The sequence below is a fragment of the Dendrobates tinctorius genome, unplaced genomic scaffold (assembly GCF_039654945.1).
Source record: "Dendrobates tinctorius isolate UK_male_01 unplaced genomic scaffold, ASM3965494v1 ptg000250l, whole genome shotgun sequence".
In the NCBI taxonomy this organism is placed as follows: Eukaryota; Metazoa; Chordata; class Amphibia; order Anura; family Dendrobatidae; genus Dendrobates; species Dendrobates tinctorius.
Window position 1 is genome coordinate 46,030,675 of NW_027361917.1, and position 12,737 is coordinate 46,043,411.

The 12,737-nt window shown below is 45.6% G+C and overlaps 1 protein-coding gene across 2 annotated transcripts in view; it reads left to right on the forward strand.

Annotated features, from left to right (window-relative positions):
* Positions 1-12,737, forward strand: part of LOC141063551 (sulfotransferase 6B1-like) — a 46,217-nt gene that overhangs the window by 18,200 nt on the left and 15,280 nt on the right. For both annotated transcript variants that reach the window (XM_073557665.1, XM_073557666.1), the window contains one exon: positions 2,936-3,062. In XM_073557665.1, coding sequence (XP_073413766.1) covers positions 2,936-3,062 — 127 coding nt within the window. The remainder of the gene's footprint in view (positions 1-2,935; positions 3,063-12,737) is intronic.

The window sequence follows — 12,737 nt, forward strand, 5'->3', positions numbered from 1 at the left end:
AGCTGCTATGGGGCTGTTGAGTAGGGGGAGAAAAGTGGGCCCTCAGAATCAAATCCTCTGGTGGGCCTAATATTCTTCAGTCTGACACTGTCTATGCTACTTCTACCTTCTATCCTATTCTATCCCTGACCCTATACACAACACATGACACGTGCATAAACATTACAGCAACAATACATTAACAGTCATAAACACTATGGAACTGCACACATTTAATGTGAATACTGTCCAAAGAGGGGGAGACATATGATGGCCCCTGTCATCTCCTTACAACTGTGCAGACCACCAGTGTTAAAGCCTTATAGTTCACTAGAGGCAATATTTCTATGGGAGCACAGCTCCATAAGACTGCATATCTTATGCCATGTTTTCTCATAAATTCTTAAATTTATAAAGGCAAATCTTTGCACCTGTATATAAAAACATGAGTGATGAAGAAACCCGTCAAACCTAAGCCTTCTGTGTAACGGCTGTGTCTGACTGTAGAGGAACATGGTCTGATCATACCACAGCTCCTGGACAGGGGAGGAAGGAAAAAAATAAAATAAAATAAATTATAGAGATATTCCTCCCCTGCCCAGGAGCTGTAGTATGATCAGACCATGTCCCTGCACGTTCAGACACAGCCATTACACAGTACACAGCAGGGGCACATTTATAAGATTATCTCAGCACAGGAACATTTTATTCTTTGTGGAAATTATCCCAAGAAGAGATGTATTTATTAAAATCCACTTTAAAATTAACTTTGTTTGTGGGGGGGGGAAACACCTCGAAGGATAATAACACCTTCTATGGGCAGTCTTCTTTTCATACGCATGCATTTATTTTGGGTTAAAATTTGGGTTTCTTTGAAAAATTGTGTTTGCAATATGTATATTGCTGGCTGCAAATGAGTGAACTGAGAATCAGTCAGGGAGCTCAATCTGACAGGAGACGTTCCTAACTTTTATCAACCTACATATGAGCTCCTGTCAGCTGATGACTATGAAGTTCAGTTTTCATGTAAACAGAAAATGGCTGCAATTTATTTACTTCTTAAATGCCCCTAAAGGTGTCTGTCCATGTCTTTCAATATCTCAGTATGGCAGCTGCACCTCGGCTTGGGTTGCCCTTGTCTTTTTGCTGTATAGACTTTTAAATGGACACATTTATTCAAGTGTAACATAGGCTTTATCTGTCTAAGGAAGTGACAAAGCATGAAATAAGATATGTGGCATGGCTTGGGCTCTCACAAGTTACTGTACTTGTAGAAACCTCCTCCTTTGTGTCTCATAAATTGGATAATCCCACAGAGCTGCTGTCTAAATGTCTGCTTGTATTCCAGATGTGTTCTTTCTAATGAGCAAGCATTAAGGGCTCTGTATAATGTCCAGTCCCAGGGCCATGGGTCCCAGTAGAGGTATTCTCTGCAATCTTTTCATGTACAGTGCAATGAACTAATGTATAAACTTAAGGCATTACTTAAACACAGCCGATGCACACAGAAAAAGATCCCAGCAGGTTCTCTGGATCAAATAGTCTGTTACAATTAGATTAGAATTTTTAGAAATGAATAAAAAATAAATATTGTGTCTCAAAACCTCCTCATAAGCCACGTTCTCTCTCAACGTCCTCCTCGCTGTCCTGTGTGTCTGTAAGATAACTGGATGCAGCAGAAGTCTCCCTGCTGTGACCTGTCTACAGTAGGAAAAAAGATTAAGGGGCTCTTCACACATGGCGAGATCGCTGAAACGTCACAGGTTTTGTGACGCAACAGCGACCTCGCCAGCGATTTCACTACGTGTGGCACATAGCAGCGACCCCCCCCCCCTTGCTGGATATCGCTGATCGTGCTCGAATGTCCTAGGCCATTTTTTGATCGTTGGTGTCCCGCTGGCCAGCATGCATCACTGTGTTTGACTCCATAACAACAACGAGCGACCTCATTGGCGACTCAGAACTCGGGGACGCAGGCGTGATTTTGCCTTGTCTTTTCAATGCCCCCTCAGCTCCGATTGGTGGTCTCAAATTAGGATCTTTCCTTTTATAGGTCAGCTATCAATTATATGCAATCATAACATTTAACATGTACAGTTATAATAATCTCGTGTCCCCATGTCAGTGACTGTGGATCCACGAATAAATAGTGCACTAGCGACTCAAACAGGGCGCTGAAGCAAACCGCGTAATGATAGCGCAGTAGTGGCCACCAATCGGAGCAGAGGGACGTGGAAAAGGCAACACTGAAGCACGTCTATCGAGGTCTGAGTCATCAGAATAGCTGCTGTATGACAAGGTCCCAACACCCGCTGAGGTCGTTATACGGATCATTGCTGCATCGTTGAGTAGATCTGCCTGTTTGACAGCTCACTAGCGACCATGTAGTGACGTACCAGCGATCCTTACCAGGTCATATCGTTGTCGGGATCTCTGGAGCGTCGCTATGTGTAACGGGACCCTAACTCCCTTTAAGGTTTTGGGGCTTGCCAATGAATAGACCAGATGCACACTGAATGATCTATAATAGATTGCTCTGTGCACATAAGATGTTGTTCTCGGCAGCACGAGTCCTGTTTACACAGGATGGTGTGCTGCTGAGAACCATTAATTTATTGAAAACCAGGAGATGATTTCACCTGACGCACAAACGTTTTGCTTGTTTGATGGGTTATCGGAAGCCTGTTTAGACTGCTGAAACAAGTGTGGTTAATATTAGTGGAGCTAATTATTTAAATAAAAATACTTCGCATGGAGCTGAGCTGTAGTAACACGCACAATCCTTGGCCAAAGGTGGCAGTTTCAGTAAAAAAGCAGCCGTTTTTTTTCTAATACTGAACATCCTTTTAATGTCTTTTTTTGTAAACCTAATAAGATAAGCCACCCATAAAATGACATGGTTTACTTACTACAGGCAATGACACAAAGCACTTTTTTTTTATTTTTTTTATTACAGATCTTGTTAATTCTCCGGAATCCAAAAGATACAGCAGTCTCTTATTACCACTTCTTAAACGGCAATCCCGTCCTTCCCACAATGAGCTCTTGGGACTCATTTTTTGATGATTTTATAACTGGAAATGGTAACTTGAACAAGAAATGTTTTATTATATTGAAATGGTCCTTGGGTACTTCTAACACTCAATACATAGAATTGATTAACTTTCCTGTAGTCGTCTCATAAGGCCGGGGTCATACTTGTGAGAAACCCGCATCAATACCCACCACTGCCGCCGGCACATGGGACCAGATTGTGCGGCTGCATAGGAATATTTGATGCCGAGAGACTCGTGCGAGTTTCTCGCATTGCTCTCGCAAGTCTGACCCCGGCCTAAGCCAGAGTTCAACATGAACAATTAACCAATCCCACCATTGGAGAGGAGTAAAAAAAATAGTAATACCCCTGTCCAGCTACCTCTTAAGTACCTCCAGGGCAGAGCAAACCTCCAGTCGGTTCTCAAATTCATCCTTAGCGCCCCTTGTGATCATTAAGCTTACGATACATGTCATGATATTGCTTGAGGCCTTTTGACCAAGCTAAGGGTCTAGTTATAAATGAGGCACCCATAATGCCATTTGAATGCCAAATCAGTTGTTTGGTACCTTGTGACAGACCATTTTAATGCAAAGTGGATGCTGGACCAGGATGGTAAGAATCAGTTTGCACTTCTCTATCCATCATGTTTTGGTTATTGGTCTTAGTCAGTTTCTATGTGGTCACCCAAGTATACAACCATTATTATTTTTTCCCACTTGATAAAGGCCTTCCTTAGTAATGAATTGTGCAGTGTGTCTCTCATTTAAAAACAGGGGTCATTTGCTTTTTCCATCCTCTCCCACTTATTATCAGGTGCCTCTCAAATATCTTAGTTTGCTCATTTTACACATTATACAGTTGTGTGAAAGCATTTGCCTCCATTCTGATTTCCTATTATTTTGCATGTTTGTCACACTTCAATGTTTCAGATCACCAAACAAATTTAAATATTGGACAAGGATAACATAAGTAAACACAAAATGCAGTTTATAAATGAAGGCCTTTTTTATGTTTTAACTGTGGTTTATCACATCTTTGGCAACTGGAGTTAAATTCCCTAGCCACACCCAGGCCTGATTATTGCCACACCTGTTCTCAATCAGGAAATCACTTAAATAGGACCTGCCTGACAAAGTGAAGCAGGCCAAAAGCCTGATATCATGCCATAATCCAAAGAAAGTCTGGAACAAATGAGAAAGTAATTGAGATCTGTTAGTCTGGAAAAGGTTATAAAATCACTTCTGAAGCATTGGGTCTCCATTAAACCACAGTGTGAGCCATTATCCACAAATTGCGAAAACATGGAACAGTAGTGAACCTTCCTGAGAGTGCAGTGACAACTCATCCAAGAGACCCCCAAAGACCCCACAATAACATCCAAAGAACTGCAGGCCTCACTTGCACAGATATAGAGGAGTCATGAACACGAACTTTAAGAGACTGGGCAAAAATGGCAAAGTTCCAAGATGAAAACAACTGCTGAGCAATAAGAAATTAAAGGCTTGTCTCAGTTTAGCCAGAAAGCATCTTGATGATCCCGAAGACTTTTTGGGAGACACAAAAGTTGAAATTTTTGGAAGGTGCATGTTCCTTTACATCTGGCGTAGAAGTAACACAGCATTTCAGACAAGGAACATGATAGCTACAGTAAAATATGGTGGTGGTGGTGTGGGGCTGTTTTGCTGCTTCAGGACCTGGAAGACTTTCTGTGGTAAATGGAACTATGAATTATGCGGTCTACCTAAAAAAAAAAAAAAAATTCTGAAGGACTGTTTGCCCATGTGTTTGTAACCTCAAGCTGAAGCGCACTTGGGTTATGCAGCAGGACAATGATGCAAGGCACACCAGCAAGTCCACCTCTGAATGACTTAAGAAAAACAAAATTAAGACTTTGAAGTGGCCTAGTCAAAGTCCTGACCTTAATCTGATTTAGATGCTGTGGCATGACCTTAAAGGTGGTTCGTGCTTTGAAACCCTCCAATGTGGCTGACTTGCCATAATTCTGCAAAGATGAGTGTGTCAAAATTCCTCCAGAGCGTTGTAAAAGACTCATTACCAGAAGACTCATTACCAGTTATCGCAAACTCTTGATTGCAGTTGTTGCTGGTAGGGGTGACGCAACCAGTTCTTGGGTTTGGGGGACAATCAGTTTTTCACACAGGACTCTGTAAGATTGAACTTCGTTTTCCCTTAATAAATACCTTCATATAAAATCTGCATTTTGTGTCATCTTTGTCTAATATTTAAATTTGTTTGATCTGAAAAAACATTTAAAGGTGACAAACATGCAAAATGATAGGATGTCAGGAAGGGTGCAAACAGTTTTTCACACAACTGTATTTTAACTTATCAACATCCAATGAACATGTGTGGCGCATGTTGGGAGCTGGTGTATGGAACGGGCAGATAGTGGCTGCAACAAACAACCAGGATCTGCCTCTAGCAGTCGCAGGTAGAGCGGAGCATCATCCACGACTGTTAACCTGTTAAAGGGTCCCAAGATGGCTTTGGGAGGCACAAGCTGACACGCCTCATCCCTGCATGTCAGACGATGGTCTAATGCCCTGCAGTGCAGAAGCATTGCAGAGTTAAATTACATCAGCGATCTGTCTTTAGACAGTTGATGTTCCATTCTGGGACAATATAGAAAAGTGGAAAAAAAAAATATTAATCATAAATGTATTTATGTAAAAAAAATAATATAAAGTACACTTATTTGGTATTGCCGCAACCTATAATACTGTCCTACTAGTTAAACCCTTTAGTAAACACGGTATAAAAAGGCAAAAGATTATACATGCCTTACCATACGCCAAACAAAAAACATAAAAATGGTACAGCCGAAAACATCATCTTGTCCCACAAAACCAGCAGCCACACAGGTCCGTCAGTGGAAAAATAAAGAAGTTATAGCTCTCAAAGTAAAAATACTTTTGTGTTTAAAGCATCAAAACACAAACTATATACCATAAATGAGTTATCGATGTAAACGTACTGACACAAAGAATTAAGCTGCCTTACCAATTTTACTAAACGCATAACTGCATTAAAAATAAAATAATTGCTGTTTTTTGTTCATCCCTCCCCCCTCCTCACACTTATACTGCACCAGGAACGGCAAAAAAAAATACAACCAATTCTTCACCTGCTGTTGAATTATTATTTTTTTTTATTCGGTCGTCCATGACAGCACCACCTGAGAGAGGGGATCCGCCCTTTAGGAACAGGAAACCTACAGATACAAAAAGGGTGGCACCTCTCCCACGCATCAGTTGGTTTCCTGTTCCTAGAGGACAGGACTCTCTACAGATCGTCCGTCATGGAATCTTCATTGAATACCCAGGCCGGCTGACCGACCCAGGTAGCGAGGGGGTCTCCTACCTCGGTCAGTGCGGGGTCCCTGGAAGCGCCACGGTGGGGCCGGGTAGGTCACCACGGCAATGGACGAAGCAGGTGGAGCAAGGGTCCGGTGGATGCCGTCTCCAAAGCCAGCACCTGGTATGTATGCCCCGGTGCGCTTCCCCAGGCCCGGTCCTTCCGGTCGGTGCTGTCCCCTGGCCGGGCTCATGGCGGCGGGCGCGGGGGGGGCTGGCACTCCGGGCAGGGCTGCGCGGCTCCTTCGCGCGCGCTCCCGCAGGGCTCTGTGAGCGGCGGAAGTGACGCGGCGGAAGGGGCGGAGCGATAGCGCCGATACCGGAAGTCGGGTGCCGGCCGACCTCCGGCGCGCGCCGCGGGTGCATGCCGGTCCTGGGGTCGCGCGGCGACCCGGCGCAAAGGGGGCCGGAGCATGGGGGAGGGAACGCAAAGCCGGGTGGGTGGTGCTATGGCAGGTTGCCTGCTGACCCGGACAGGAGGCCATATAAGGCAGATGGGGACGCCGCTGGGGTGCTTCTGAAGGCCCCAGCAATGGATACGTCGGAAGCCCCCTTAGTCCAGCAGGACGAGGCGCAGGAGCGGCCGCAGAAACAGGCCAATACGAGTAGTCAGCAGAAGAAACAGAGACGAACTAGCGACCAGAGCCGCGAAAGTTCCTCCAGAAAGGACCCCCCTGCCTCCCTCCGTGATCCGGTACCTGCCTCATCTGCATGGGTAAGAGATCTCCGTGAATGTACCCTGATGCAGTGTTCCCTTATGTTCTTTTCAGGGGAAGAAGGTTACGGGAAAACAGAAACACAGGGAATGTGCCCTCTGTAGTTCCCCCCCTACCAGATGGCCACCCTAAAAAGTTTTGCCAGCCATGCATACGGCAGACGGTAGGAGTTATTAAGGACAGGGAGTCCAGGGGTAGATTGTCAGGCCCTTATACTCTCCCCCGTTTATGCAGGTAGCGGAAGAGACACCTGACTTCACTTCAAACCTGAGAGACATGATCAGGGCAGAAATGAAAGCTTTACCTCAAAGAGAACCTTCTAGGAGAAGAGAGGCTAGTGGTTCAGGCTCGGAGGCCTCAGTCGCCCCTGGGAAGGGGGACAATTCCTCGGCCTCCTCGTCGTCTTCCTCGGATGAAGACTCTAGCCGGTTCTGCTTCCCCTTAGACCAGATGGACAGATTAGTGAAAGCTATACGGTCCACCATGGGGGTAGCGGAAAAAAAACGGGAACTCTCAGCACAGGACATAATGTTCGGGGGGTTGGACCCCAAAAAACGTAAAGCTTTTGCATTGAACGAAAAGGTTCAGAGCCTAATTGATAGAGAATGGAAGAGACCGGAGAAAAGGGGCTCCATGCCACCAGCCTTTAAGCGGAGATACCCCTTTGATAACCCGGTAGTAAACAGATGGGATAAAGCCCCGAAACTAGATGCAGCAGTAGCCAAAGCATCTAAAAAATCCGCCATACCGTTTGACGATATGGCCTCCCTGAAAGATCCGTTAGATAAAAAAGCGGATTCTTTCCTTAAAGGGACATGGGAGATGTCAGCAGGCGCGTTAAGACCAGCGGTAGCTGCCACCTGTACAGCCAGATCTATGATGGTCTGGCTAGATTCCGAACTAAGAGATGGAGCTTCAAGATCATCTATTCGGAAAAATTTGCCCATCATTCAAAATGCCGCGGCGTTTTTAGCCGATGCTTCTGCAGACTCTGCAAGAATGGCGGCTAAAGCCGCAGGTCTGTCTAATGCAGCGCGAAGAGCGCTCTGGTTAAAATGCTGGCCAGGAGATATTCAAGCCCGGTCCCGTCTCTGTTCCATTCCCTGCGAGGGGGAGTACCTATTCGGCCCCGTCTTGGACGAATTGTTGGAGAAAGCTGGAGATGACAAAAAGAAATTTCCCAGTCTCCCGAACCCCTCTTACAGACGTCCCTTTGCCAGGAAAGGGTTTTTCCGGAGAAGGCCGTCCAGAGATCAGGGCAGATGGGATGACAAAAAAAGGAAAGGTACAGGATTCATGTTTGGGGGAGGGCGCCAGGAAGGTCCAGCTCGGGATACGAAAAAGCCGCCCCAATGACTAGTTGCCCCAGTAGGAGGGAGACTAGCTGCCTTCTACCCATCCTGGTCTCTGATCTCCAATAGCAGCTGGATATTGGGGATAATAGCCGTGGGACTACGACTAGAGTTTTCTAGGGTTCCCCTTGATCAATTTAAAATCACCCCACTCAGGTCGTCTGCTGCAGAACAAGCTGCCCTGGAAGCCGAGGTTCATAACCTGTGCGCTAAGAAAGTCCTGATAGAGGTTCCAGAGGAAGAATGGGGGAAGGGATTCTACTCCCCTCTGTTCCTGGTCCGCAAACCGGACAGCTCCTTTAGGACAATAATTAACCTTAAGGCCCTCAACAAGTTTTTGGTCATACGTCCCTTTAAAATGGAAACGATTAAGTCTGCAATAAAATTGCTGTTCCAAAACTGCTTCATGGTGGTGTTAGATCTAAAAGACGCATACTACCATATACCCATCCATGCAGGCCATCAGCGGTTCCTCAGAGTGGCGGTTCAGTTGGATGGGTCAATTCAACATTTCCAATATGCGGCCCTCCCTTTTGGAGTGGCAGTCGCTCCCCGAGTGTTTACTAAGGTGATAGCGGAGGTCATGGCCCATCTACGTGAATCGAACATTCTGGTGATTCCCTACCTGGACGATTTTCTTATTGTAGGTAAAACGGCGAACCATTGTTTACAACAGCTACAAAAGGCAATGTCTGCCCTAGAACGGTTAGGATGGTTGCTGAACGTCAAAAAGTCCCGGTTGCAGCCAATGAAAGTCCAACGATTTTTGGGCCTAACCCTGGATTCTGAAAAACAGGAATGCCGTCTGCCTCCGGACAAGCTTGTTCGCCTCCATTATCAGATCCTGAACGCCTCCAATAACCCCACCATGTCCCTCAGGAAAGCCATGTCCCTTCTAGGCTCTCTTTCAGCCTGTATCCCGGCAGTCCAGTGGGCCCAGTTTCATGCAAGGAAACTACAGAGCGAGGTCTTATTACATCAAAAAGTCCTTGGAGGTTACTTGGAGGGTCAGCTAACCTTATCCCGTAACACAAGGGAGTCCCTAGAGTGGTGGTTAGACAAAGATAACTTATCAAAAGGGGTGCCCTGGGAGTATAACGTAACCCGCATAGTCACCACGGATGCTAGTCCTTACGGTTGGGGAGCTCATATGGGTGAAATTTTAGTCCAGGACCAATGGCAACATCATCAGTTAAGAATGTCATCTAACCTAAAAGAATTGACAGCGGTAGAACAGGCGGCTAAAAAGCTCCTTGTGTACCTACAGGGCCATCACGTGCGAGTGTTCTCCGACAATCGGGTCACCGTGGCATACATCAATCACCAAGGCGGGACCCGTTCCAGACCCCTGATGTTTGTAGCAGAGCGGTTGTTCCATCTAGCAGAACAATACTTCCTATCTTTAACAGCATTGCATATAAAAGGAAAAGACAACATCACGGCAGACTTTTTAAGCCGCAATCGGCTAAAGCAAGGGGAATGGTCTTTAAACACCTCCATATTCAATCTGATTGTTCAAAAGTGGGGATATCCAGAGGTAGACAACACGCAATTGAAACAATACTGCTCACTGAATCCCAGAGAAAATCCTCAGGCAGTAGATGCCTTCCTGATAAACTGGGACTTCAAACTAGCCTACGCCTTCCCTCCCCTATCTCTTCTACCCCTGGTGATGAGGAAAATCAGGAAAGACAGAGCGAGGGTTATAGTCATCGCTCCATTTTGGCCCAGGAGAGCATGGTTCTCATGCCTCAGGACCATGTCGGTGTCCGATCCTTGGGTTCTGCCGGACATCCCGGATCTCCTGTCCCAGGGCCCAGTCTTCCATCCTCAGGTGGCTGGCCTTCATCTGACGGCGTGGAGTTTGAACGGTCATTATTAGAAAAGAAGGGTTTCTCCGCAGACCTAATTAACACCCTACTTAAGAGTAGGAAAATCATTACCACAAAAATTTACGTTAGAATTTGGAAAAAATTCCTTCAAAACTCAGAAGTAATCGCTGGGGATTCAGCACCTATAATGCAGATATTAGAGTTCCTACAAAAAGGTCTAGACATGGGACTCTCTACCAGTACCCTTAAAGTACAAGTGTCAGCCTTGGGGGCTCTGTTTAGCTGTAACATTGCTGGTAATTATTGGATAAGCAGATTCATTAAGGCAGCAGGTAGATCCAGGCCAAAATTGAAGGATAGGTTTATGCCGTGGGACTTGAACCTAGTCCTCACTGCTATGACAGAGACTCCATTCGAACCTATCTCGTCGGCTTCCCTAAAAAACCTGTCCCTCAAGGTAGCCTTCCTGGTAGCTCTAACATCAGCTCGCAGAATAAGCGATATTCAGGCCTTATCTAGGTGTCCTCCTTATTTACAGTTTAAAGAGGATAGGGTAATACTTAGACCTGATCCAGCGTACTTGCCAAAGGTAGTTTCTAGTTTCCATAGGACACAGGAGATAGTTCTGCCATCCTTCCTCCCTAATCCAACTAACGAAAAAGAAAGGAAACTACACACCCTGGATCTCAGGAGAGGCTTCATAGAATATCTGACAGTCACCGGTCCCTGGAAGAAAGATAATGCCCTATTTATCTCTCATCAAGGCCCCAGAAAAGGTTGTAGAGCATCAAAAAATACACTAGCCAGATGGATTAGAGAGGCGATTGCAATAGCATACACATCAAAGGGCAGGTCGCCACCCGGAAAGCTGAGGGCGCATTCCACCAGGGCAATGGCAACCTCATGGGCCGAAAGATCAGAAGTCTCCATCGACCAGATATGTAAGGCGGCCACTTGGTCCTCTCCGAGCACCTTTTATAGTCATTATAGGCTAGACCTGGGTGCTTCCACAGACCTCTCTTTTGGTATAAGGGTGCTGCAGGCTGTAGTCCCTCCCTAAAGCTGATATTACTCTCTGTAAATCTCTCAGGTGGTGCTGTCATGGACGACCGAATAAAGTCTTAGTTACTCACCGGTTAACGGTATTTTTCGGAGTCCATGACAGCACCCGTATATTCCCTCCCTTATAGTTTAATTGGGGTGTGCACGTCTTTTTTCTTGTATATGCTCACTGGTGATAAAAGTTATAATTGTAAAGAATACTGTACATAAATCATGCATTAACCTTGGAAGTCCTCTTGTGCTCTGTAATCCAACTGATGCGTGGGAGAGGTGCCACCCTTTTTGTATCTGTAGGTTTCCTGTTCCTAAAGGGCGGATCCCCTCTCTCAGGTGGTGCTGTCATGGACTCCGAAAAATACCGTTAACCGGTGAGTAACTAAGACTTTTTTTTTTCATCCTGCTCACTATGCTGAGCGCTTACACCGGGGTTTCCGTTTAAATCTCTGGAAAAAAAAGTGATTCACATGGAACCCCTAGCGGGGAAGATTCCCTATAATGAGACAGATGGAGGCACTGTGTATACCGTCTGACCTGTGATCCGGCTGTATCTGTCTTTTTAGGCGTGCAGAAAAGCTTAGTCTCAGTTTTGTTCACCTCTGAAAGGACATCGCTCAACAAAGGCCAGACTGAGTCCAAAGTAACTCTGTGGCCACATTATAGTGAATGGATCCCTTGGAGGTCTCCTCTGAATCGTGTCACTTGGAGATTTAGATGTAAATGCTCAGCCTAGAGCGCCGAATTATTATGATCCCAAATGTTATGTAAAATGTTCCCTACAAAAGCTTCAAATCAGTCCACAAAAAAAGGAAATCCACACTCAGGTCCGTCATCTTTTATGGAAATATAGGTGGCTTCCACATTACTGGTAGCACAAAGGCTCTGGAAAAGCAAAATGGCTCCTCGCCCCACAAAACAAATTCAGCAAATTCTGCACTCCCAAATCCAAATATCCCCTCCTTTCCGAGCCCCAGCGTGCCTAAACATTTGGTGTCCACATATTTGGCATTTCTGTAGCGATGACAGGCTGTCTAATTTACAGGTGCGTGTCTCCAGAAGCACGAGCTGGGCACTACCACGTACTTGAGTGGGTCACTTGAGGTGGGATTTTGCTCTTCTAGCACTTAGGCGTTCGGTATATGGCATCAGAGAACTATTCTAGCAACATCGGCGCTCAGTCCCTCCTGAGTCTCGCCGTATGGCTAAGCAGTACTGTACAACCATGCATGGGGGGATTGGTGTACTGAGGAGAAATTGCAAAACAAATTTTGGGGTCCATTTTCCCCTGTTAACCTTGTAAAAATAAGCTTGGGGCTAAACATTTTTCTGGAAAAAAAAAATGTTTTTCTTTTTTGCCTCAATATTCACTTCTGGGAAGGTGCTCACCA